The sequence below is a fragment of the Plectropomus leopardus genome, chromosome 6, assembly GCF_026936395.1.
Source record: "Plectropomus leopardus strain MGB_pleo_1.0 chromosome 6, ASM2693639v1, whole genome shotgun sequence".
Classification (NCBI taxonomy): Eukaryota; Metazoa; Chordata; class Actinopteri; order Perciformes; family Serranidae; genus Plectropomus; species Plectropomus leopardus.
This window is the reverse complement of record NC_142181.1, coordinates 36802107-36829957: the sequence shown is the minus strand read 5'-3', so window position 1 is coordinate 36829957 and position 27851 is coordinate 36802107. Positions and strand designations below refer to the sequence as shown.

General features: G+C 40.0%; 1 protein-coding gene across 4 annotated transcripts in view; it reads right to left on the bottom strand.

Moving 5' to 3' along the window:
* The window catches only part of bcas3 (BCAS3 microtubule associated cell migration factor), a 479979-nt gene that overhangs the window by 205355 nt on the left and 246773 nt on the right, over positions 1 to 27851 (bottom strand). Inside the window, exon 24 of one of the 4 annotated variants that reach the window (XM_088079376.1) lies at positions 7208 to 10615. The exons of the other annotated variants lie outside the window; for them this stretch is intronic. Coding sequence (XP_087935502.1) covers positions 10605 to 10615 — 11 coding nt within the window. The 3' untranslated portion in view covers positions 7208 to 10604. Of the gene's footprint in view, positions 1 to 7207; positions 10616 to 27851 lie in introns of those variants that run through there. 4 annotated transcript variants of the gene reach the window in all.

Sequence of the window (27851 nt, the reverse complement as noted above, 5' to 3'; positions counted from 1 at the left end):
ATGATATATGAGCTGAAAACATTGACAATATCAGAATTTTCAAAAGTGGTGGACAGAAAACCAACTGCAGGGACAGGACATGGGGTTAAAGAGCTCATGCAAATATCAATAAACACTCCTCTTCCGTCTCGGAAGCTTCCTGCTTTATTTGATTATACTGAGGACGGAGGGAGGGTTGGGGGTGAAAAACAGAGCAGTCATGCTCTTTTGCTTTTCTTCCTCCTTTCCCTTCCTCCGCAATCTTTAGCCTCCCGTTAATGGGAATGGGAAGTTTGGGAAGTGGAGGGGAGAGAGGGGAGGGGTGGGGTGGGCCGCAACTAGCCTCAGCCTAACCTCCCCCATCTGGACTGGGGAGGGGGTGACTTGCCAGCCTTCAGGCTACTCCCAACGCTTCCCAGCTGTTGGCTGTACAGGGGCAGAGGCTTTTTTCCCCTAGTGTGTGTGTTTTTGGTGGGCTTGAGAAAGCATTTTTTTTTCATAAACAATTGCCATATCCTCCACCAGCTGCTGACCCCACGGCTCCTGTCCCTGAGCAGAGCTCGGAAGCAGGCGGAGGGGAATGGTTTTCATTTAGGAGACTCTGCTTTGCAGGGGATACTTGCTAAAGGGCACTTGGCCCCACTGCTGTTATCACGCTAGCTATAATGCAGAAGCTAGATAGGTCACTGGGAGCAAGAGATGTTAGCTGATAGTAGTCATAGTGACAGCGAGGCTGCTATCAGCACCTTGTGTGTTATGGGATGGAGCTGGAGGCATGCAGTCTCAAGTAGCTTCTATAGCTATCTGATAGAAGCTTGGGCTGCTAGAATTCAGGCAAAAAAATCGTTTACTGTGATATTACTTGACTTTTTGACCACTTAAGGATAACAGAACAAACTGAACACACAACCCTACTGACATTGTTGCCAATTTGCACATCCAGCAAACAGGGAGCAGTGTTAGCATTTCATAGGGGTCATGGCGTGGCCAAATGACTAATGTAGTCACCGTATTTACACATTTTTTGGCTTTATTTTTGAGTCTCTCACATTTTAAGAAAAACATAAGCACCAAGCTAAACCAACAAGGTCTCATCTCAAGTCGTCACATGTTGCTGCTTTGCAGTGTACTTCTGCATCTACATATTTTATTTAGGTATCCCTCTACGTCTGATGTTTACATTTCAGGATGCCACTACCATGATGTCAACACATGGTGCTATGATACTGCACGTGGTTATGTTTCGGCAACAACAGCACATGGCAACCAGGATGCTAGCCAGGATGCTAGCAAACGCAAGGAGGCAGATGGTAAGGTGTAGAAAAGACATATCATTCAGACAGGAAGCGAACACCAGACTCATGCAAGAAAGTTTTGGACCCATCCGCCCTCGTGCTCCTTATATTACGACATCACCGGAAGCTCTTCAACCTAACACCGTCAGCCTGATACACTGCAGGTTCCATCCAGCCACTTTCCTAGGTGACGCAGCAGGTGCCCTCCGAGAGAGTATAATAACACCACAACCAGTTCTGTCCAGTCACGTTTTCACGTGCCGCCGTTCAGCAGCATTTTTATGTGAATATGAAAGGTGGTTTTTGGTGCCACCATCTCAATTTCAATTCAATTGAATTTTATTTATAAAGCTCATTATCACAAGACACAGTTTGCCTCAGAGAGCTTTACAGCATAAGACATCCCTTTGCCCTTAGACCCTCACATTGCCTAAGGAAAAACTCCCCCCAAAAAACCCTGTAACGGGGGGAAAAAATGGAAGAAATCTCAGGAAGAGCGGCTGAGGAGGGATCCCTCTTTCAGGATGGACAGACGTGCAACAGATGTCGTAAACCATCTTACACCAAAAACACTGTCAAAGCAGCGGTAGTTCAGAATGACAATGGATTAGCTAAATATTATGTTCAATCCAAAGTCTGAGAGTCAGTGTTAGCTGCTATCTTGTAACTACATCATTTCACACAAAATGTGCCACTTTGTTCAGCTGCAGAACCTCCTCTTTTTACTCACAACACCTGAACTACTTTTGGCTGCAAAGCCTAATGTTACATCTGATGCAGCTTTGGGGGCAAAGAGAAGAAAATGCCATTGCTATCTAGCAGGGGTGGGGGTTGTGCATTGCAAAGTAACACATTACAGTAATCACATTACATTTGTCTGTAATGCAGTAATGCAATCTGTTACCGTTCCTAACACCACAACCAGTTCTGTCCAGTCACGTTTTCACCTGACGCCGTTCAGCAGCATTTCATGCGAATGTGAACGGTAGCTTTTGGTGCCACCATCTCAATTTCAATTCAGTTCAATTTTAATTAATCATTTACATTGCAGTTACATGTCAAACAATTGTGTAGTTCCTTACATCAGACAAGTTCCTCCATTATCTGCATAATTGGCATATAAAAAAAATAAAACCTTTGTTTGAGCACTCGTGACTTTATTCTCTGAAATTTTCTTCTTCTGCTTCTTCTTTTCCTCTGTCTTTTTCTTCTACCACCTTTTTCGTCTTCTTCTTCCTCAGTTCGTGTGTGCACACGGCCCTGCAGTCTCGTCCCCTTTTATGGGAAGCAGTGTTTACCTTTGCTAGTTAGGATCAGCTGACTCATGCCCCCAACTTTCAAGGACAATGATATTCATCACTATAAGAACACAAGTACAAACAATTCTGCTGTTTAGGAACACATCATGACAGTCTTGGACCTTTTTTGAGGACAAATTTAGGAAAAACATAAGATATTGGTGAAAGAGGGTCACTGTTATTTTTATCCAGAGGCACAAAAAACATCAAAATACACCCGTTGGGCCTCTTTCAACCACACACACGAGCGTTATGATGCTGCCGTCATTTGGTTCTATGTAAAAGTGCAGAGACGGTATAAAGGGGGGACTTTGTTTCAGCCCTATGGCACCACCTCTGCGTAAAAGCATCTTGTGTCTGCTTTCCTACCTCGCTGTTTTTAAATCTTCCTGACTGGCTCTGAGTCATATGATAAAGAAAATTTGAGACCAGCTAAAACTTTTAATAATTGTTTTATTTTACACTAGTATTGGCAATATCAGGCATTTCTGGCTGTAACAATCACAAAAACTGGCCACAATATCCTGGTGGGACTGGACAAAGGAACAAAAAAGTAAATGACAAAAGGTAGATAACAAAAGACAAGATCCACCATCCAACAAACACACAAACAAACGCAAAAAAACACATCGGTTGCCACCCATCACCTCTGCTTTCCTGTCCTAAAACAGCAGTCCCATTGCATGTGTTGATGAAAAATGGATTGGGTTCTTGTTAGTGAAGGCGTGTACAGGTGCTGATGCACTATGTATATCATCCGATGGCATGTTTGTGCTGATGCACTATGTATGAGGCGGCTGAACCTCATGCAGCATTCAGCAGGCCAGGGAGGCCGGAGGTGAGGCCAGCACAGCCTGCAGCCAAAGGCGCCCGCACCTACCAGTGTGTGTGTGTTTGAGCTCAAACTGAGCTTTTTCACAGCTGGCTGGTGCATCCACACATTTAGAAACACAACTGGGAGGAAGCTCACGCAACTACTTTCCTTAAAGTCAAAGTCACAGGCATTGTTATACACACAAACACTGGTCTCGGCACAGCTGGGCCGCCTCACACACGAGAGCGTTTTCTACTTGCATCATGTAACACATGCAAACACGGAGAATAAAGACACGTTAACACACACACTGTGGTTGGGCAGATACTTTTTGCTTGGGCATCCAATTTGAACTTTCACCTCAAGTGTCCAGCACACAAAAAGCCACACACACACACACACACACACACACGCACAAAACTGATCTCTCTTTGTGTTGGTCTGCCTCGAAATCGCATGGTGATACTTCATTATGGCAGCACTGTAATTTAGGCGGAATGAGCACTTCAAACGAACAGCAACCCACACACAAACACACACAGACGGGGTTACTGTAAATGTGTTTAACCTAGAGTTCTGCTGGGACCTGTATGAGTTTTTTTCTGGATTCCCAGAACAGTCCAAAATACACCAGGACAGTAATCAGAGGCACACTCGAGGTTATAATTGTTGGAGCTGATTACAAAGTGGTTCAAATTGGGAGAGGAGTGCAAGGCCAACGTGCACACAGAGAAATCTGAACTCAGGGACATGGGGTGTTTGTCGGGTTCGGGTTTTAAGGCCTCCAGGATACTAACTACAACTTAACTGCTGACAAACAAAGACAAAAAAAAAATAACAGTGAATAATTTGTATACTAAACATTATATGTCACTCTGTGGCTCCAGCCTGTTCTCACTCTGAAGTCAATTACTTAACGTTTGCATTTTTGCAAAATGGCTGGATGAGATCGTGGCAGCATAATATGCAGACAGGCGGCATCAGTAAGATCGCGACTGGATAAAACCTGTTTGTGTCCACATGATACGCAGCTGAGTGGTGTCAGGTTGAAACACTGCCAGTAACAAACTAATATAAGAAATGTGAAGGCAAGCAGGAGGGGTGGTGGATGGATCCTAAAAACCCTGGACTTTCATGCAAGAGTCAGGTGTTCGCTTCCCTTCTGAATGCAGTGGGGTTTGTTTTCCTGCACCTTACCATGTGCCTTTTTTGCCTAATCTTAAACTGGTGCATTTGCTGACATCCAATCGTTCGTTTCAATGTGCTTTTGTTGTCTAAACATAATCACACGCAGCATCATCCCACAATGTGCTTGTGTTGACATCACAGTCGCAGCATCTCGAAACAACAACAGCAGACACAAAGGGATGCCTAGAACATAATGTGTAGATGTGGAAGTCTACTGCAAAGCGGCAACATGTGAGGACTTGGGATGAGAACAGGCTGGTTGATTTTTTTTCAAAGATAGATAGTCTTCATTACCGAGAAATTATTGGAGTCATGTCTTTAAACATAAATCCTTAGCTTCCATGGACTGAGGCATGACGCATTCATCTACATTTTACAAAAATGTATGTTGTACTGCAGCTTTTATCTGTACTGTCAGCGAGAGGCATATCTTACTGTGTCCAACTATTTAGCAAAGCATACTTCTCTATATTAATCTAGCAGATGCCTGCCCAATGGCCTTTACACACGAGTTCATTTTTTTAAAAATGTCATCCATTAAAAACTGTTAGGCACAGAGAGTCCAATGCATGTCATTGTTCTATTCTGCAATACAAACCATTTGGGAGGACAGATTTCCTCCCTTGCATCTCTCTGATGGAGGTACATCCCTGGCTGTGGCCACTCTCTGCACTGCAGTTACCTATCGCTCCCTGTCGGTCAGTGTGCGGCTCTCATCCTATATTTCATCCTCCTCTTCATCATCACCATCCATCTGAACATTCCTATCTGACCTGTTGAAAGGTTATCTGAATTATGAAGTGATACTCTTTCTCTCTCCTTTTGCAGAAGTGTTCCGCAAGTTCAGCAGACATATTTTCTTCATGGCTTAATAAAACAACTCTCTCAAGGCTCTCGAAGGATGAAGAACACGCAGACAACTGAAACTGTTCCAAAAACTTTGATAACAGACGAAAGTTTTGGAGTCAGTGTGTAAACATGATGACACAACATGAGGTCTTTATTTTGCAATGTGCTACAATTTTGGATGAAAATACAGGCTTGGTTTGCAAGGGCCTTCAGGCTGACAGTGAGCTCTATGTTAAAATGCTACAATACATTGTCAAAGCAGCCATATAATTTTGTTAATCAATAAAAAATATCAAGAGATTATAGCAACATATTAACCCATTGAAACATGGATCAACATCGCTTTTTCATGCTGCGTTCAGATGCCTTTCACAGGTATTTAAACTTTTAAACCCTCAGCAAATTGGTTTGATTTCTTTTAAAACCATGTGGAGAAAGGAAATGAACAACTTGTCAAGAAATGTTCTGCAAATTGTTATTAGTAGATTAAACAACATTATCTTTAAAAAAAAAGCTAGGGAAAAATATCCAGAAAACTATAATGATCATAATTATATACTTAAAATTGTGTTGCAGAATTACTTTTTATTTGCACCATTTCTTTAGCTAATGTTCAGGTAATTTTCTTGTTCTTCACAAAATAATAATAATTTATGTCTAATTTTTGGGTTATTGCGTTTTAAGTAGCTTATTGCCTTGTTACCATGTTTTTTTCAGTGAAATTAAGTCCATTTGCTCACATTTCAAAAGGATATTACTCTCTGCTCTACATTAGTTGATAGTTGGATTCATGATGTGTTTGCTACACGTGCATGTTTGCTTCACTGGCTCAATTAAAAACTTGTTTACCCAAATACTGCTTCACAGAGTCTATTTGTATTAAAACTATGAGCATGGTCTCTTTTTCTAACAAGTCGTCATATCTAAATGACAAAATAGGTTGTTTGTCTATGTCTACAATAATGTCACGTGACAGATCTCATAATCGGCCACCTTTTTGGATGAGGTTTGGTAAAGTTTAGCTAAAAAAAAGTACTTGATTACTGCTAGGCAAAGATGATAGTCTGACTGTATTTACACCATACCATGATGTGACCATGGGTCATTTTAAGTGTTTCAACAAATGACATTTGCTGTTGTTTTCCTGGTGTGGCATACACGATAAGATAGTATTCACTACCCTTTAAATAAAAAGTGTCCTCTACTCACCAAAATGAAAAACTTTGCCCATGTAGAGAAACACTTGTCAATGATGTAACAGTAAAATGATTAAGAATATACTGTAAATAAATTACAAAGTAATAAAGAGTGAAAAAATCAAGGGGTAGGGGTTTATAACCCAGGAATACTAAAAAAAAAGACAGTACAGTAAAAAAAAGCATCATATGAATGTGTGTATGAGTTTGTGTGTGTGTATGTGTGTGTGTATGTGTGTGTTTGTGTATGTGTGTGTGTTAATTTTTTTTAAACAAAGACCCCCTTTGAACACTCCTTTATCCATATGAATAAATAATTGAAAAAAAAAACACATGCACACAATCACCATTCTGGGCTCCCATATTATTTGTACACAAACACACTGCACCAGAGTCCAACATGATGTGAGGTTGTCCTGTTGGGTGTAATGCTCAAATGAGCTGCAATTGAAAAAAGCTGGTGTAGTGTGGGTGGCTGTGTGTGTGTGTGTGTGTGTGTGTGTGTGTGGGTGTGTGTGAGAGAGAGAGAGAGAGAGAGAGAGAGACGGAGAGAGAGAGAATCCAGGCACATACTTAAAAACTCCCAGCTGAAGGTGAACATCTAATGTTTAATGTAAACTTAAGACAGAAACTTTTACTGAAAACAGTACAAAGGCCTTACACCATATTGCTATCTAAATTAAGGTTTTATACATATACAACTTTAAGGACTTTTATAGCACACAGGATAAATTTATAGGTTATTTAAAATCATTAAACTAGACCTCAAAGCACAATACTGATGAGTCTTACATATAGAAATCTAATTAAACATAAATGCACAATAACAGCAAGAGATAAAAGGACTATTGATGGTTAATGAAGATGGCTCTAATTGGTCAGATCTTTTTTGATGACTATTTAATCTTCCATGTGCCCCAATGCTTCATGCTAGTTATTTTAGTTATTACTGGGCTCTATGGTAACACTTGAACAGAGCTGAGAGCAAAATGGGTCTGAAAAAGTAAATAAAAAAAAAAAAAGTTATTTATTTATTGTCAGTTATTGTTGATTAGCTTCTCTGCTAGCTGAGATGTTTCAGTAAAAAAAAAAATCTTTTCACCTTTGCATTTTAAATTTGAATGGAACATATTTCAATATAGTAAAAAGTGTGAGGTTTAAAAAGTTGAGGGTATGTAACCGTTGTAATGATGATCATCTGATGTGACCCCCCCCACAAAAAAAAAAAAAAAACTTAAACACACCAATCATCCAAGCCCAAAAGTTATAAGAAAGCTTTCCAAAAAGATTAATTTACCTAAAACGTGTGTATGTACTTTTATATTTGTACTTAAAGAGAACAACTAGGGCCACACTATAGGAGCCCCATACAAACACCATGTTGCCTGCTCCTCTGCATACACAAGTGCTCTTCCTACCTCATAATGTAACCATCTCATCCTGAGCTGGATGTATAAAACAGGCTTTATTCTCTGCCTAAAGGGCAACTGCTGCTGAGTGTGTTGAGTATGTGTTTGCGCAAGTTGCTCCATAGAAAAACTATACCGTGATACAAAAAACATCTGGGCCCCATGCTCTTTGCTTCAGTTTCTCTTGTCAGCTGAAGGACTGTTAAGGGAGCTGCTTTTTATAAGGCAGCAACTTTTGCTTGTCATATTATATTTTAACTGACTAAATAATTGATATTGTGCATTTCTGTGATAAATGTAAATAAATATTCTACCGTGCAAATCTGAGCCATATTTCTTGAACAGCATTTTAAAATGTTGACATATCTTTATGTTGCTGTCTTTTGCTACTTCTTGATGGCCTTACACTTGTGGGGGTTCATTTTAATCACAGAAAATGGCCTATAAATCACCTTCCTCTGAGCTAAATTTTAATTCACTGTTTATACAATGTCAAACGATGATGATGTCTAAAATATTAAAATGGCTAAATCTCTTTTTTCTCTCTTCTGTTGTGTTTCAACATTATACAAATAATGCTTGTCCTATATTTGACACATTTCTCTGATGAGGCCATAAGTATAATGAGGCTTAAAGTAATTACTCTAAATTAAATAATTCATTTAATGTCAAATTAATCAATCTACATCGATTTATCGATTCAATGAGCCACGAGCCAGTATCATCTTTGCAAACTGAAAACATTGAGCCATATGATTGTCTTTGGGATCGGCTTTACTTTGAACTTCTGTGTCACAGTCCAACAGTGGCAGGCAGATGGCAAGTAGCCAAGAGAAAAAACAATAAGGAGAATGTTATTTACTGGTGAATAAATCAGCAGCTTGAAGGTATTTTGTTTTGTGAGAAACTACAGGTCAACAGACAGAGCACATGCCATATGTAAACAAAAGCCGTACTCAGGAAACATGACATAACGGCATCTCACTCTGCTAACTTTACAGCAACACAGCGACATTAGCTGCTCACTTTAAACAATGTTAGGCTGAAAATAATGCACATACAGGCTAAAATTCAACTGTGCTGTTCTGTCAGGAGATGCAGTGAATTAAACCAGTGACGAGAAGACAAAAGTATAAATAATGTAAACTGTTCAGCTACGAGTAGAAGAAAGTCTGCTAGCTGCTAGGCTAATTCACACAATGTAAAATGCCATAGGTTTATGCTAATAATGTTAGCATGTTGTATATGTGGGGGAAATGTAACTTGCAAAAGACAGGTGTTTTGTCTGTGAACTTTGACAGTTATAACTGAGCTAAGTTTTATACATTTGTTAAGTGATCTTGTTGTTAATCAATGTTTTAGGTCTGTTGGGAGAAGTTTGCCTTCAGGTCTTTAAGTTAGATAGCCCTGAAGTTTTGGGAAAAAGATCATGATTTGGGTTAAAATGAAAACGTTTTTTCCAGAAAGGGTTTTCTGACAGAATGAACCAGTTTTAATTCCAAAGTTTGTATTTTAAAGAATTTATATGTTGTTTTTATCTTTTATGGCCAAAGGCTAAAAGGAAAGAAGCTTCTTCTGTAACAGATTGTGTGGGCACATGATATAGTTTCAAATTGATTGCAGGCTACTGAATCAAATCAAAATCAAATTGTGGCAGACTTTGTGATATTGGAAAATATCCTTTAGTTGTCCAGCAAATGAATATAACATTGTATTGTGATGTCCTGGACAGATGCTGAATGAGGGAGGAAGGTAGCACCAGGGCAAGAAAGTTGGAAGTGGCTGTGGAATACAGGGAAATTGTGTTTGTCTCCACAGTGATACACAATAAATAATAACCTTCATCCATGAAGTATTTTAGTATAGTTTCTGTCAGATTTATAGATCAGTGTGGTTCCCACCACCAAGCTTGTCTGAAGCGACCGACCATGAAGGACAAGTCAAAGTCTCAGGGGTTCAGGTTAAGTCCATGTCCTGTGTTACAGCCTGTAAGTAGCTGGTTCCTAACAACATGTGTGTGATGTGTAATGACATACACATCCAGGCCAACTTGCCCCCTAAAGCGTTCAAATACTGTTTGGTTTTAGTTAGCATTACAGTGAACAAAGCTGTAAAGCTCAACAGCATCGGCAGTGGTAAATGTTATGACATCCAGCTTCATGAGGACAGCATCTTAAGTACAGTAACTGAGTTGGAAAAGAAATATTGACATGGCCTTGGTCTGTCATTTAGAATGTTTTCAAATCAGTAGTCTACACACTATTATCAAATGGGCTTAGGCACCTTTCTATGAGGCCATACCTGGACAAAAATGAGAGAGACAAACAGAAAGACAGACAAGTAGAAAGCCGGCCATCTTCCTCTCTTCCTCCTTCTCCTCTCGCCTGTCCTCTTCTCTCTCTCACACCAATGATAAAACAATGATTGGGTAGTGAAGGAGAGAGGAAAGGAAGGATGGATGGATAGATGGATGGACAGATGAAGGGGCAGTGAAAATGATGGGCATGCTTGTGAGGAAACAAAATTTAAAAAACAAATCAATTGTAATGGTAATTTGCAGAGCGAAGAGCTTCCTTTTAGGAAAAACCTGCAGGAGACAAACAAGAAATAAAAAGAAAAAGTTTGGTTTTCAATCTGTGCTGATGATACATATGTGGGTGTTTTTTTTTGCAAACTTGTTTTTCCTCAGCATGCATATCCATGGTTGGAGAGGGCAGGTGAGTGAGGGAGACATGCAGCTTATCAAAGCATGTTTGGCTGTGCATGTCAGCCAAATTCTGCCAAAGCTGATAGCTAAGTTTAAAAGTGATTTTCTGTTCATCAGACAAAATGTTCTAATTTGTCAAATTTTGCCACTTTGCAGTGGACTTCTGTGTATACATATTACGCTCCAGGTATCCTTCTGTGTCTGCTGCTGACATTCCGTTTCTAAGATGCCGCTACTGTGATGTCAACACAAGCACGTGGTGAGATTACACTGCATGTAGTAATGTTAAGACACCATAAGACAACGGAGATCACTACTGCGCAGAATCGAGCTTTCAATGTCATCACCAGGACAAGATGGCAGCATCTGTATCCCAGATATTCTAGCCTCGCTTAAGCGTGAGAGTGAGATTTCCAGCATCCAGTATTCACAGTGCAATTTCTACAATTGCTCTCTCAAGTCGTCAACCAAAATTCTGCACATTTTCAGCTTTGTTTAATGTCAAAATAGGATTAAAAGAGAGTAAAATGGACTGCAAAGTTCTCCAGTAACACACATTATATTAAACTGTAGGAAATAAGATTTACAGGATATTTCAAAATCCATCATTGAGTCACCTGGGATGTCTTTCTTTCTAAGTCTGATTATTTTGCAGTATGCTGTTTTGTTGATCTCACCACCAAACTCTTGTACCATATTTAAAGAAGTGAGCATTGAATTGTTAGCAATAGGTAATGTGTTAATGCCCCCTAAAATGTTGACACTAACTAAATCAAGATGAACAACCAAGGTGGACATCATGCAGCAAGGTGACTCAAACATTACTAATCATAAATTAGCTCTGGCAGAGAAGCAGGCAGCTGGAAGGCAACAGTGCTGACTGGGAAAACACAACCCCCTCATTTAGTCTGATGGAACTGTAAAGCAGCTAACACGCAGGAGCAATTGTGGCTGAGTGTGTGTCAGTAAGTGTGCTTCACTAGTGTGCATCTTGGCATTGTGTGTTTCTTGTGTGTGAGTGTAATGGGTACCGTGTGCTTGCTGAGGTCTTGTTTGCCCATCTTAAGTCAATTAAAAGGAAATAAGGCGGCTCTGACCGGCCCGTGAACCAGCTCCCTCAGCTGAGAGCATGTCTGCACAAACACACACACACACAAGCTAACACAGGCTGATAATGCTCCACAATCGACCCTGTGCCCTGCTGTGTGAGAAACAATGGCTCTGAGGGTCTGTGAGTCTGTGTGTGTGCGCGCCTGTGTGTGTTTAGTGGCATGTCTGACAAGGCTTCAAGAGAGAAACTTTTAACAACAACATCAGACACAAATGCAGACACACATGCACATGCTTCCTTTGTTTCTGCAGAGAAGAGTCAAACACATTTTCATCCTACAAACACAAACACCACCACCACACCACACATAAACAGCACATTCTGGCAAAGAGTCAGCCTATAAGGTGGACAACACTACTGTAAACTAAGTGACCTTACCTCCAAACTTCCATTGCCATGAACACACTATCATAACGTAAGTCCCTACTAATAATATGATCTCTATTTTGCCCGTACTCTTCCATAACTCAGTAAACGTACTTATCATATTTTGTCATTTAGTTTTAGAAAGAAAAACTTATAAAATTTGTAAACATTGAAATTAGTAGTGCTTATTTGCTTTGATCAGTTAAATATTGGGTCACGCGCCGGAGAACTAACTGTGTCTGTGTTACGATATTAGTCCAAAAATGGCCAAGTTGTAGAGCTAAAGAAAGACAATTATTTGGTTACTTTACCTTCTAAAATGATAACAGATTGGTTAAAAATGTCTGTAGATGGGTTTAATAGTTCTGTTTTGAATCCAGTTCCAGGTTGATAGAATACCTAAATACACTGTATGTCAAGTACCAGAGCTATAAAATGTCTATTCTAACATTTTAATTCTGATGGTTGTCCTGCAGGGATGTAGATCACTGAGTGGAGAGGAGGAGGGTTGTGTTAGAACGAGCAAAAAGGAGCTGATCAGTGGGTAGGCTGCAGCTCCACAGAAAGCAGGTCGCTTCTGCTATGTGAGTGTGTTGTTTTGATTTTATCATGTGGTCGCGTGAATTTTAAATCATCGCGACTGAGTATATGTCGCTATTTACTGTGTCAAATTAAATCTCTTCATGTCAAATTAAAAGCACTCTAGTGTTTTATACATGTTCTACCATATATTAGGTTTTGACTTAGTCTTTTTTTAACATGAGCTAGATATGTTTAAAAATAGGAAACAGAATTTCAAGTATTTCAATTAGTTCAAATGATAGAAAACCAACCCTGCACGTCATTTAAAGTATTATCTTCAAAACCACCTTGATATGTCCAGAGTTTCATAGGACATACAGTATCAATTTAATCAATTTGAAGGGTACAATACATGAGAGCAGCTTTCCTGAGTTTATGGAAAGCTACAAGTTTGAGTTAAAAATGATTAGACTATTTGAGTTTCGTCTCCTTTGAAATTTTTGCAACTTAACCTGCTTTTAAATACTTGACAAAGAAATTCATCTAATTAGAATTCCACAGGTGGACCTGGAACAGAAATATTTTAAAATATCATATTTATTTTCTTACATGTGTATAGGTTAAAACAGCCACTTGAGGAAATGTTCAGTGCTAACACAACTTCAAAATCCACAATGCCTCGTGGGACAGACACAAAATATAGTGTACAACACACAGTACAATGGAGTCAGTCACTGAGTACTGCACTACACTGCCAATGAAAATGACATTTTATTCAAACACAGGTGTTCTGGTGATCATTGTTTTTTGTGTAATTTGTTAATAAGTATGTTTTTTTCTGTAAAAGATATTTAATAATATTAAATCATTTTGTCATCTCTCATTTTGTCTGAAAATCTCGTATGAATTACATGTTTTAGATCTTAATTTACTATCCTATGCTGAAATTTTAAATTCAAAAAGTTAGAATTAATAAATTGCAACTCACTATCCCATAATCTTGAATCAGTATGTCATGATTTGGATTTGAGTAATTTACTTGACTTAGTATCTCTTATCATTACTTCTCAAGAATCAAATCTAATGGATTTAAAAATCATGATTGAGATGTATCGGGTGTTTTCCCTCTGTTACCAGTCTGTAGAAAACATGTTGCTAGACACAGCGTGACACAGGATATCTGCAAATCAGACCAGTCCCTCTTTGTCAGGCCTTTGTCCTACTTTAACCTTTCCGAAATCCTAATTAAAGGGAAAGTAAAGTCAACATGTTCGTTGGTCACATTCCCTTTGCTCCCACTGTGAGCAGCATGATAAGTACCAAGTCCTAATGCATCGGCTCTATCCCATGACAATCCCAGAGCTGTTCTTCTAGAGGTGAGGGACCACTTAATCCTCTATCCCCAAACCCAGCTCGTAATAAACAGGCTATGTTTAATCCACAACACAGAGGAGCAAGGGTTAAGTCTTTAGCGCTTGCCATGCCAATGTTCTCCCTTTTACTCGCTCTCACATTCTATCCCTTTGTAAGCATCATTATAATACTGCTATTGTAAAATCACTGGATTAACATCTCCAACAGCAATCTGCATTAGGTTAGAGGAAATAAATCACTAATGCTGCTGAGGCACAAATGACAATAGCAGTAATTTATTAAACAGATGCAAAATAAAATACTATGGGCGGAAAAACTGCAGGGATATCCAGAATTAAACGTGTCGGTCAATGAGTTTGTCAGTCGAATGTGAAAAAAAAATCCTCAGTGAAAATTTTCCATCGTCAAGTATCTTTGTGTCATCATCATCAAAGGTCATCTTGAAATAAAAAAAAGATGTCCAAAAAATGTTTCTTTTCATTTTTCCAAATAAGCATTTGCACATTGCAAAAGAAATTCCCATACACTGCTGTTCTGTGAGAGTTTTACACAAGTTTAAACACCACACTGGTCTTAATTTGCTTCATTCTGATCGTTATTTCTAACATCTGGATCCCAGTACAACACTTTGTACTGAACAGCAGGAGAGAGGATGAACTCTTTCAAATGAGAGAGAGAAAAAAAGAGATTGTTACAAGTTAACACCTTGTGACACTTGTAGGTTGTGACAGCCCATTCTCATTCCAAACTCGTAAAATATCTGTACTTTTTAAGTGCTTTTGGCATAAGTGCGCAACACCAAAAGGCACCTTTCATGTGCGCATGAAATGGCGCTGGACGGCGTCAGCTGAGAACACTGCTGGGCAGAAATTGTCGCAGTGTTATTTTATGCCGGCAGACGGCCAAACAGCTTCTGCTAGGTCCACATGATTAATGCACGGGCAGCCTCATTTGAGAACGCGACCGGAGGGAACCTATCGCGTGCACATGTAACGCGGCAGGATGGCGTCAGGTGGAATTGCTTGCCAGTAAGAATGTAGTATTAGGATGAAAGGGAGGGGTGCTGGATGGATCCCACAAACCTCGACTTTGATGTAGGAATCTGGTGTTACTTCCTGTCTGAATGGTTTTTTTTTGTACACCTTATCATGTGCCTCCTTCCCCTAATCCTAGCTATCCGGCCAGCTTGTGTGTTTGTTGACATTCTGGCATTGGTTGCCATGTGCTGTTGTTGCCTAAACATAACCACGTGCAGCATAATCCCACCATGTGCTTGTGTTGACATCACAGTAGCAGCAGTTTGAAGCATCAATAGCAGATGCAAAAGGATACCTACAGCTTATTATGAAGATGTGGAAGTCCATGACAAAGCAGCAACATGTGAGTTGGAATAAAAAAGTGTTGGTTGTGACAGAAAATCTGTCTTCATTTTTCACCCCTGCTTCCAGACAACGGAAGGGTGGAAATTCACCCATTTACTAGGCATATTGAAATAATAGGGGGATGCATCCTCCCAGGTTCAGGAATTTTCCTGATGAACTGTTCAACCCTGCCCCCTGGCCTAGGCCAGGAAGTTAAACCATCCTCACAGGCTGAAGTTGGAGAGACTGAGGCCACAAAACCGAAAATATTAGCAACAGTTAATTTAACAACTGTTGGGGATACAATTTTGAAAAAAAGGTATTTCTAATCTTTAATCTTTCAATTTATGTGCATCTTTATTCCAATGGTTTTGCACTAAAAATGCTACATTTTGTGACTTTTTCTGAGTTTTTACTTTACCCAATTTTTGTGATCTTGTCACAGACGGTTGGACCAGTACACCCAAAACTTTGGCAGGATCATCTACAGACACTGCTGATCTAAAGTTAACAAGGAGATCCTGATTCCTCCATTTGTTTCGACATGATACCTTTTTAAGCATTTTTCTTTAAGTTCAATTTTACATAAATACTCACAATTAAAAAATGGCTTAGGCAATTGTTACCAAACTTATTCACATATTTGGATGCTTTGTCCGAGTTTTGCTACATAGTTTTTAGGATATTATGCCACAAGAGGGCACCACAAATGCAAAAAGGTTGTATCTCATTATTAGCCACAGGGATTCGTACAGTTTGTTTTGCACTGGTTTGTTTTTTTACAGTAATTCAAATTGCTAGACATTTCACATTCCAAACTGCAAAGAATTCATAATCACCAGTGAGTCCAGAGCTGAATATTCAAGCCATGCTTCAGAAAGCCTTGATCTTAAGCAGGTGCTGTTTTTAGACAACGCCAACCATTATTACAAATGAAATTGAACTTTTCCTTATTTTGCTGAAGATTCTAATAGAATCTGATTAAATAACTGCACTTTTGTCTATAAAGTTTAATTAGCTAATGGTTTCAGGGAGAACAAGCAGAATGTTTTTTCTGTGTGCCCAGGCTGACACTGTGCAGCCTACCTGATGGGAGGAGCTCAGACCGTGGGCAGACCAAGAACACTTTAGCAAACCCCATTTATTTACTTGGTGGACAAGTCCTCCCAAACTTGGTACGGAGGTGTGACTATGCTGTTGGCAGGGGTTGGTAGGGAAGGAGGAGGAGGCAGAAAAAAGACATCAGTGCTCAGAAATCCACTTGATGAGTTGCATATGCAATGTTGGCACATCAGTATTTGTACAGCCATGTGCAAGAGCTCCTGTCCGTTCATTTTGCTATCCTGCATTCCGACATGCCACAGCACCTCAGGACATGGCCATATGCCATCAGCTTGGCCCGTTGATCAACACCGCTCCAGTCTCGCATGACAGCTCACAACGCACACATACAGACATACACACACACACAAACACACACACTCACAAACAGTAGTTCCGACAGATGGGTGAAAAGGTGGGCCACGTCATGTGTGAAGTGAACAGAGGGCAGGGGGGTGTTAGCAATTATGGTGAAATAGACTGCAAAGAAAGACAGACGTGTGTGTGTGTGTGTGTGTGTGTGTGTGTGTGTGTGTGTGTGTGTGTGCGTGTGTGTGTCTGTACAACAAAATAGTTCACATGCACATGGAGAGAAATACCAGCAGAGCATCAACCAAAACAATCCAGTTCTCTAGATAGAAGAGCCATTCAGACAACCAGCCATAGTAAGGACGGCTTGAACAGAGAATCTGTAGGTGTGTATGGCTCCCTGCCTTATCCACCTTATTCCTGAGGGTGCTACCGTAGAAATGATTATGTGTGCAACATCCAGACTGCAGAAGTAGCAGTAACCTAGTTAATGGCACTGACTTTCTATGGTCAGTCGAAGTGGCTAATCTTGGTGGCTAACTGCCAACAGTGTTTCTTTAAGGAAAAAGAAACCTTTTAATTTAGTGAATAGTGCTTTTGCTTTTTGTTTTTTATTTCATTGTCATTTATTTATTTATTTGACCAGATATTCAACGAATATTAAATATAACATGTAACACACCACCTTTTCCAGCTCAGACAGAGCTGACAGCCTCTCACAGCATTGATAGTTCATCTTTTAACCAAGCAGAGAAGTGATTAGCTTGCCTTGCTACATGAACATAACAGAGCCCCAGCTACCTTGTAAACATCTTCCCCTTCTTGAAGATGATTTATAATTCCTTACAACCCATAAATAGACATATTTGGTGAATATTTATCATGACTCTGTATTAGTTTTGGCTTCATGTAAGGTGAATAAACATGATGTTTCCCAGATAATTCTTCACTTGACGCAGTTTAGTCATTTTTTATGTCTACTGATTTATTAAATTGAAAATCTAATGAGTGAAACATAAAACTAAAAAAACTAAAAAGCAAACTTTGGTAAAATCAGTAATATAAAGCAGTTAAATAACTTTTTGCTTTCATTTTATACAATATGAAAGAATATGAAAGATGTATGATAAATCAGTAACCCATCCTTGTACAAGATGTCTAAATACGTAATTCAAGGTACGTATGTTGCTGAGTTCATTTTATAACAGGCAGTTTTCTAACAGGCTGAGAATGAAGTCAGACAGGGAAAGAGAGAGATATCATGTTCTGACAATGAGAGACAAGTCTGTCATTGAAGGCGTCATTCTCTTCCACAATTCTGATTTAGTACTTCTCTGCTCTCAAGATTCATTTTAAAATGATTTCTTATGTTATTCCAAGCGTGTGAAAGCCTGGTGTATATATTAGAGGAGGGTGATGACAAAAATACAGGACAAATCACGCCCAGTTTTGATTGAGCTTTATATTTTTCAGTAGGGGGTGATCAACCTCTTCCCCTCTCGGGGTGGGCAGTGGAAGCTGTTCTGTTGGTTACAGGAACAATCCCTTTTTGTTTTGGCTGCATGTTAAATGCGGCTGCGGAGGCCACGATTTAAAAATAAAAATGTTATGTTTTGTAAGCGGGTGTTTTTATTGAAAAATTTTGGAGATTTTTTTATTTTTTAATTTCATAGCATCTGAGTAGGCACAAAGCATTCATAAAATGACAGATATTAAAACCAAGAAACCCACAGAATATTCAACATACATTGAACCATATGGAACCATACTGGTTCATTAGAGGAGATATCAACTAATTCTGAAATGCATTTTCTGACTTCAGTTGTGAGGAACAGAAGAAGCGGTTGCTGAATGTATGCAGTAATGGAGTGTGGGAGAGGATTGAGAGTGAAAGTGGTGTTGAGAGTGATGAGAATAATCCGCAGCCATGTAACAGAGATAAAGACACACAGAGGTTTTAGCTCCACACAGGAGATTGACCTCATTACTGGCAACAAACTCACAGACCAACACACACACACACACACACACATACGCACGCACAGCAGAAATGTAGATATGTGGAAAAATATAAATGTGCTTGACCAGTATTCTTACTGTCAATGACTGGCTCTATAAAAGGAGTGTATATGTGTGTGTGTGTGTGTGTGTGTGTGTGTGTGTGCGTGTGTGTGTGTGCGCATGCGCACGTGTGTGTAGTGAACTGAAAACACACCAACCTTGATTAGAAGCGGAGAAAAGGAGTGCTGCCCCCTCCGCTCTCACATTCATCAAGAGTGTGTGTTTGATCTCTCAGCCACATCACACATGTGCCCTCCAATCAACTGCTGCTGCCTCTAAGGCCCCCTTTGGCCTGCCTACATACAAATACACACACACTCAGACACACACAGGAGGGAACGTCCCACACACAAACCATTAGGACTTTTGATTAAATTTGAGTATAGCTCATGTATAAAGGCCATGGCCAGTGCAGCTTCATTCAAGTGTTTGTGATTGAGCATGTATGCTCACGAGAAAAAAAAGAAAGCAAAAATGAGTGACTGCAAAGCCTTCTAACCTTTGTAATATAGATCCTAACTGCTGCCAAGGGAGGTTAAAACCTAAAAGGGCTCCATAACACTTCATAACTCTGACTTAAATGAAACAACTACAACGGTATAGCCATTAGTGTGACACACACACACACACACACACACACACACACACACACACACACACAGTGTCTTTAGAAGTTGGCAAGGCAACCAAGGTCATTAAGTTTATTTCTTTTGGCAGAGGAGTGATTTTGGCCGCTTCAGTCTGCCCAGCAACACTCAGGTTTGTCAGAATAAACAAGCATGATTGGAGGAAAGTGTCCCCTACATTAATGACTCACTCCAGTAGAACAGGGAGAGTGACACAGACACAAGGAGAGTGGCACAGCCTCACTCCCAACTCGCCAAATGGCAATGCTGAGTCAGCGGCCCCACACATCAAAATATGATGCTCTAGGTCCCCTCCTGCATCCCTTTTGGACGCACAGGGACAGTGTTTCAATTAACACACATTACAGGCATTGTGTCTTTTCAAAATAAACTTCCTTTTCATCAGGAAATGTTCAGTTTCTGATTATTAAATGAATAGTCTTTTTCCAAAATAAACTTACAGTGTAGGCTAAAATCTCTTTTGAAGGCTTATTTCCTTAGATTTAGGCTACAAAAGTACATGATTCATTTTTTTCTTAAGTGCATCATGTGACATGTGACACACGTCAGCAGCATAGCATGGTAACCACACCAGCACACTATATTGTTATCAAAATGTGTCGTAGTCTCCTGCGTGTAAGTCTGAAGTTTATCTGACCCATCCACCTTGTTCCCCACCCGCCTCAAAACTGCTGCCACCCAGTGCATCTCATACCGCCACAAAGGGTGCCACTGTGTGTTGGTGTCTCATGCAGAGGGCCACTGAGCCAATCATTATTTGTTGAGCTGGAAGTGAGAGCAGGTTTAAGAGAGACACAGAGGCTACTTAAAATCTGTCATTTTCAGGAAAGAGCAACAACTTTGCAAAGACAAAACTGTGAAGTAAAAAATGCAGTGCAGACATATTGACTTATTGAGTGACTAATATTACTAATTAAAAGTCTCTTCTATTTAGTTATGTGGGCCACAATAGTGGGGTCCTGTAACTGGTACACCTAAATGGAATGCCGCCCTCACTTATTACATGAAATACATCTGTGGGTTTCCCAATGTTTAAATGTTAAAAAAAAAAAAAAGAAAGTGAAAAGACCTACTGTCAATTCCCAAATTGAGTTGTTCCACCAAAATCATCTTTGGGTTTGGCTGTGAAACCACAGCATACAGTATGTTTAGCAACAGTCGCTTTGCTGATCTAAATGGGTTGCGATATGGTATAGCTATAATCACTGGGATTATCCAGAGTGAGATGACTGACCTGTTAATACAGGGGGCACGTTCAATAACAGAAACACTTGTGCACTTTGTAATATGTAGCCTACTGAATACAAAAAAGTGTTCTGTCATTATAGGAGGTGGAGTTAGGGAATGGACATTGGGGTGGGGTGGGGTAGGGGTGGGTGGGTGGGTGGGGGGGTCAGGTATCCACAAATAAAAAGGCTCATGCTGGAGCCTTTATTAGATGAGCCCTTCCTCTGAACTTTTCCTGCTGGAGTATGTAACAAGGAGAGAAATTACCTGCTTCCTGTCCAATTCATGTGGTTCAGAAATGTCCAGCAAATATAAATGAGCTTATTGGGGCTTTTTGATGCTGAGCCTTTTACAGTGTGTGTGTGTGTGTGTGTGTGTGTGTGTGTTGTGCTTGTATGTTATTCTTCTGAGCTCATAAAGCATTTCTTGCAGTCGTTAGTTGGGGTTAGATAAAGGCGAGCAAATGTAAGAGGAGTGGAAAGGCACAGTATTAATTATACTAAATGGAGAAAGATGGTGCTCAGTTCCCAAAAGTGAAGAGTAACAATACACATGTGGACCAGTCACGAAATGCTCAGTCAAACAACACAGTACACTTTTGCATATTCATTTACTTTTCCATGTTTCTGATCATAAACCACCCTGTCAATGTTCTTGTCATTATATCAGACTGCAAGTGAAGCATACACACTCTGAACAATGATGCTGCTTCAGCATCAGACAAATGTCCTTTTGGAGATTGGACTCGTGTTCCCAGCTTAGCACCCCCACAGCAGATGTCCAATCATCCTAATATAACAGCAGGAACAGAACAACACAGTGGCTAAGGCCTCAGATTAAAACTATCTGCATCCCAGAGGATAAAGCACAGCGGCATCCCAACAAACTAATACAAGCAAGATGAGGTGAGATTTAGAGATGTGCAGCACTGCAAACCGAGTTACACAGCAGGCACCTACGACCAGTGGACAAGCAGCATGTGATAATGTTAGTTAAAGCAAACAATTTAATCCTCTTGAATTCTAACGGATGCACTTTCACATTTTGTGTGACAATTTTTGACATCACATCTCTTGAAGTAAGAATCCAAGAGAACAGAAATGTAATATGAAGATAAAGGGAAATCCTCCAACTTTAAGCTGTCAGTGGAGGTTGAATCAGAAGGTCCTTTATCACTGACAACAAATGACAAAACTTTTCTCTTGAATGAACCTTTTTTGCCAGAAAAATCCAGTGCAGAGAGACATAGCACTATTCAACTTCATTAGCATTATTATCAAATGCATATACTTAACAGGGTTCTCTGCACTCGCTGTGAGGTTCAATTCTGGTGTACTTAAGTAAATACTGAAGGATATATGCTACACAACTTTGTCAGTGGCATTGACTGTGTTCCAAAGTGCATACTTTTTGCTTTTAATTTTAATAGGTACTGCAGCTGCCATTATAAAGTATGTACTTTTGCCTGCAGTATGCACAAAATCGAGACATAAAACTTCTTCACAACACTGATCTTTGACCATCTTGCTTATGTATCTGTTAACACAGAGATAAAACAAAACGCTGTTCACTGAGCTCACCAGAGGCAGAGTTTAACCCGGACAGATCTGCTGTTATTATTTTGCATTTTAAATACAGTAGTTTAACCTTTCATGTGGACTCTAACATTTTATATTCACAACAATATCATTAGCCTACATATGCATTTCACTGTTATCTTCTTGTTTGTTGTTGTTCATAATGACTATGATATGTATTATTTTGTTTACTAAACGATTTATATTCCCTCTGTTACCTTTCCACTGGTCAGTTACTTAAATGTGCAGTCATCCGTCATTGCATCAGCCGTCAATCAGCTGTCAATCAGCTGCAATGTAACGTATCTTCTGCTGTGCAGAGGATTGTGGGTCTGAGCAGCCAGAAAAGCATGCTGGCTTGCAAACTGCAAAATTCTGACCTGATGTGGAGGAAGATCCTGATATTTTTGGCATACTGCATTTGACACACGATGTATTGGAACATAGTGAATCTCTTTCTGGTATACTATGGCAAACTACTATGGTAGTACGGGCACTGGAATGCACAGATTGTGCACGACCACGACATGACCATGGGCAGCACGGGTGCAACTGACAACATGTTTATGTGTGCAACCCACCGCAGGAGATTTAAAAAGCAGCTGTTAGCCTAGTGGCTTCTTCAGAAAAGAAGAACATCAGCCATAAATGTCCACAAAGTGGGAAAACAAAGAGATTCAGGAGCTCCTTACCCCTCCGAGAAGACCAGATCAGCTGTCATATAAGGTAAATGATTGTGATTGTCATGTTATGCCCTTGTTACTGTGTTAGTGCTGCTGACGCATATATTTCACTTAACACACAAGGGGGGCGCTCCTGTTACATGTCACGCCTGTCATGCCTCCTTTGATCATGGGATGCCGCGATGCAGTCTGTAATCACACACTGGAGCGGCATGATGCCGCCATCGTTTGGCTCTGTGTAAAAGTGTGGGGGCGGTATAAAGGGGGGACTTCCCTGCAGCAAAAAGCATCTGATTTTGGATTCTGACCAGCAGTGCACAACCACCATAGAGGTGCTTGAGACTGTGCATATGTATGTGACCATACTCAGAGTTTTCACTTATGTATGGTTTTGGAATCACCATTAAGCTATACACTACAATACATACTGACCATAAAAATAATAAAAAAAGAAGTCTGAGTGCCTCAGTTTTCATAGAAAGACTTAGAATCCACAGTTTGGACTTGAAGTTTGTTCAGACTAAATCAAGAGAAATTTTAATCTGTTCCTATTATACCAAACATGTAAATAGCCGCTACCCCGAAAACCACCATGCAGTTTGAACCTTCAGATTTGAATACCATTAGATAACGAAGGTCAGAGTGGTTACAGAGCTATTATATATACTAAATTGTCATACATGAATGCTTTGGAGAGCAGGGGATGTATAGGGAAGCCTCTCTATTTTACACAGAGACAGATTTTTTTTTTCTGGTGTTGTTGTTGTTGCTCTTTTTAATTTTAAACACACTTCCTCAAACACAGGTCTGTAGTACATAACTACTTAGAAAATACAATTCTGTAGAACTTAAAGATGCGTGTCAGAGTATTTTGCTGAAATTTGTCAAAGCAGAATATTTTTGTGAATCTGATCCTCACCTCGAGTGTTGTTTCACTGACAGATGGGGTACTGCCCTTGTTGCCCTTTAGTAATTGTTTAATAGTTATTGGTTTGTACAAGGTTTATGTAAAGTGAGGTAATTTCCGACTGTGTCACAAATGCATGCTCATATTTTGAAGGGAAAGTTTAAATCAAAACCCTAAGTACTAAATCCATTCCTAGGTCTACTGTATGTGCACTAAGTTATCTTTTATCTGCCATGTTAGCTTCAAGGGTCACTATCCAGTTGACAGCTGTGTCCAATGCAAAGCAAAATGACTACCTGAGGAGAAACATTATCTTTTCCTCCTCCTCCTCCTCCTTTTGTTCGGTCTCTGACCTTCTGCAAGGAAGGATCATCCCACCGTCTGGCACAGTTTGCCACAGAAGCAGGATTTATGAAGGGGAAATTGCAACTGGCAAATGGGTAGGGTGGAAAAAAATGCCCCCCCGGGGCAGAATAGAAAGAATGGAGAGAGGGAGGGACAAAGGCAAATACTTAACAGGGACATGGGAGGACTAATAGTTGGATTTGACCTCGTAGTGAACCTTCATTGTCTTGGGACAGCAGCAGACTCTACGATGTCTATGAAGTCCATGAGACAGCCTCGTACCCCCCAACAAACAGGTAATGAGTGGTAATGAGAGACAATGAGTAAGAGAAAGGGGAGGAGAGGAAGATGCAGATAATGTAAGCCAGACGCAGACAGAGAAATTACAGAGAAACAGAGAGGGGAAGAGAGAGAGAGCAGCTGCAGCGGGTCTGAAAGTGAAGCTGAGAAGGTGCTGGGCTGCTCAGGGAGCATCCAAGGAGTTGGGTGACGAGAAACACTGTCCGTTTGTGGCCACTGATAATACTTTCCATCTAGCCCGCTCTATGAGGGGGTCTGCTGTGTTTGTGTGTGTGTGTGTGTGTGTGTGTGTGTGTATGTGTGTATGTGTGTGTTTGAAGGCCCTGTGCGAGCTGCTGATTCCCCTGATTGCAGGCTGGCGCCCTGCTGGCGAGCCCCCGCGCACTGAAATTAAATCCACTCTGCTCCGTTATAAATTATAATGCTTTACAAACAACACCCCCACTGGGGAACCCAAGGAAGTGGGGGGGGGGCTGGGGTAGTGTTTGAGGAGTAGAGGAAGATTGGAGGTGTAAGGAATAAAAATGTGCACATAAGAAGGAAGAAGACTGAAGATGGTTTCTAAAGGGGAAAAGACAGCTTTTAAAAGCAAACCCAATTGAGAATTTAAGACTTAACTAAAATGAAACACAGCTGGCAAAACCAGGCTTTAAGCAACTGAACACAGCTCCAGACTGAGACAGAGGTACACGGTGGTCGCTGCCACAGGTGGACTTACAGTTCTGTACATGCATGTGCTATAGACAACTCTCTAAAAGCAGCTGCGCCATGTATCATGCTGTTTTGGATTATTCGACTGATTCATTTAATCAGTGAAACAACTATGCCAACAAACACTTTAGATACAATTTACATATGTTCGCCTAGCTTTTATAAATCCATGTTTACCTGGTCAGTTCAAAAAACAAAAAAAAAACACAGATACAGCAGGAGATTGAAAAGTAAAAGAAAGGCTCTGATATGGTTGGGTGGGTGGGGAGGGTAATAAAAGCCTCAGCTAAATGGAACTTGTGGTGCCAGAAAGACAGCATGTCGTGCTGATATCCAGCTAGATTGGCACCATAGGGCCGGGTTGGGGCCGTGGTAGGCAACACAGAGCTAACATGTCGAACATTCAGCTTGTGTGGAGGATAACCTGTTAATATGGTACCAGGCTTCTCCAAGTCAAATAGAGAACAGATAGAAAAACAGTGATAGTGGATGTCACCACTCCTCATCTCAAGTTCCAGAGAGTATAAGATATTCTGTGTTTAGTTTTTAGTTTTAGTAAGATATAGTATATAGTCCACACATTCACACCAGGGCCAATTGGTTACTGAAAAAAGAATTCAACTGAATAATTGAAAAGAAAATTTCAAAGTGCAAAAAAGCAAAATCCTCTCAGTTATCTGTGGTGCAAAACTGTATTTAAGGAGTATTAAAATAATTACCACCCAAAAACAGATAGCAGCCGTGTGAAGACAAAATGGTAACCACATGTAATTAAACTAGTAGTTAAACTACACTTTGCAATAGCTTCTTTGTAGTTTAACTATATTCATATTTGCATTGAGATACAAGTTGAATTACTATTTGGCGTTTTTGGCAACAAATAATTTGGGGGCACTAAAAAAAAACAGGAATAATGTTTCACTTTCATTTTACCATTGTTTCTCTACTATAATTATACCCTCATTGATCATTAGTCATTATAAGTACTGATTATTCCGTTTTAATAACAAATGTTCAGAGAAGTTGTATGCCATTTTAGAAGTGACCTATTCGAGTGATGTTGCTTGGTGCAATCCACCCACCTGGACTTTTTTAAGGCAGCTGTCTGACTGATAGACGATGCTGAAATTTCCATTTTTTATGTATAACCTGTGAACAAGTGGGTCATTTCTGGTATAAACTCAGCATTTTTGTTGGCATGTGGCTTTGTGCTTTTATTATATTTTGTCATAATTTTGTATCCCAGGAACACTGTCAATGTACCTGTTTTTGCTGTTTTCTTTCTAAGTAGCATTCAGCAACTAAATTGGATTTCTCCCTACGGTAGTTTTGTTGTAGTTCATCTTCTTCCAGGTCATTGGTAGCTTGCAAAGCTGCTTCCTCAACACTGTAAATACAAAACCATCATTTAAAGCCAATGCTAACAAAAACAGAACATTATCATTGACATAAAGTATGTATTGATTGTAAATATATTTCATTGGCTTGAATTAAAGTGTTCATGATGTTATATCCAAATCCTGCATCAACTGCACCATATCCACCATATCAAACCTATGACACCAACAAATAAGCATGTTTTTGTTTTAACTAAGGGGCGTTTTTTCCCCCCAAATCTTGGCCCAGCTGTAGCTGTAACTGGCAACTGTTTTAGGACGGGCCTATTCTCCATCCCAACAGGGGCTTGGGTCATGTGTGGTCATCTACATTGTCTGCAAATCAAACCTGAGACTCAGACGCCTTACCCAAAACTCAGTCTCACTTCCACTAATGCCTCAAAACAAAGCCCGGAACAGTGATACGGGACACATCTGCACAGCCTCCTACAGCGGCTGTCACATCCGGTGTTGGGGCAGCAGAAACGCGACTACACACATCCATCACCAGTGATGTGGGTACGAGAACTGATGGCAATAAAAGACAGACAGTTAGCTATGCATTCACACTCTGAGAATATTAGTAAATGGATCTCTTTTTACTTGAGAAAGAGACTTTGCAACACCATGACTGCATTCACAAAGTTTGTTATAGTCACATTGTGTATTTTTGGTACAATGTAGTAGTTTACAGAAGTATAAATAGGGATCACCAATTAGACAGCAGTTTATCAAAATACACATATGATAGAAACTATTTCTGAGCTTACACATCACTAGATGTTCTGCAATCATGTCTCTTCCAGCCCAGTATTCATGGTTATTATGCTTATCTTAAACAAATCTGCAGCACATGATTTATGTCCAATGCCAATGTCGAGTGCACATGCAGGGAGTGGTGTGACCTTGATAAAGTGAGGTCAAGAGGTGAGGATGGGGTGGTGGATGGGCATTAAGTTTGAGTAACCTTTGTGCAGAGTTCACCCCAATTAAGTATGACTCTCTTGAAAAAAAAAAAAGTGAAGGACTTTGTATCTTGTAAGATGACAATACAGATCCTGATGCACAAATAAAAGCTGAGGCATGTCAGCATGCATACTGGTAGAAAACCACCAGCATAGATGCAGACAGGTAGAAT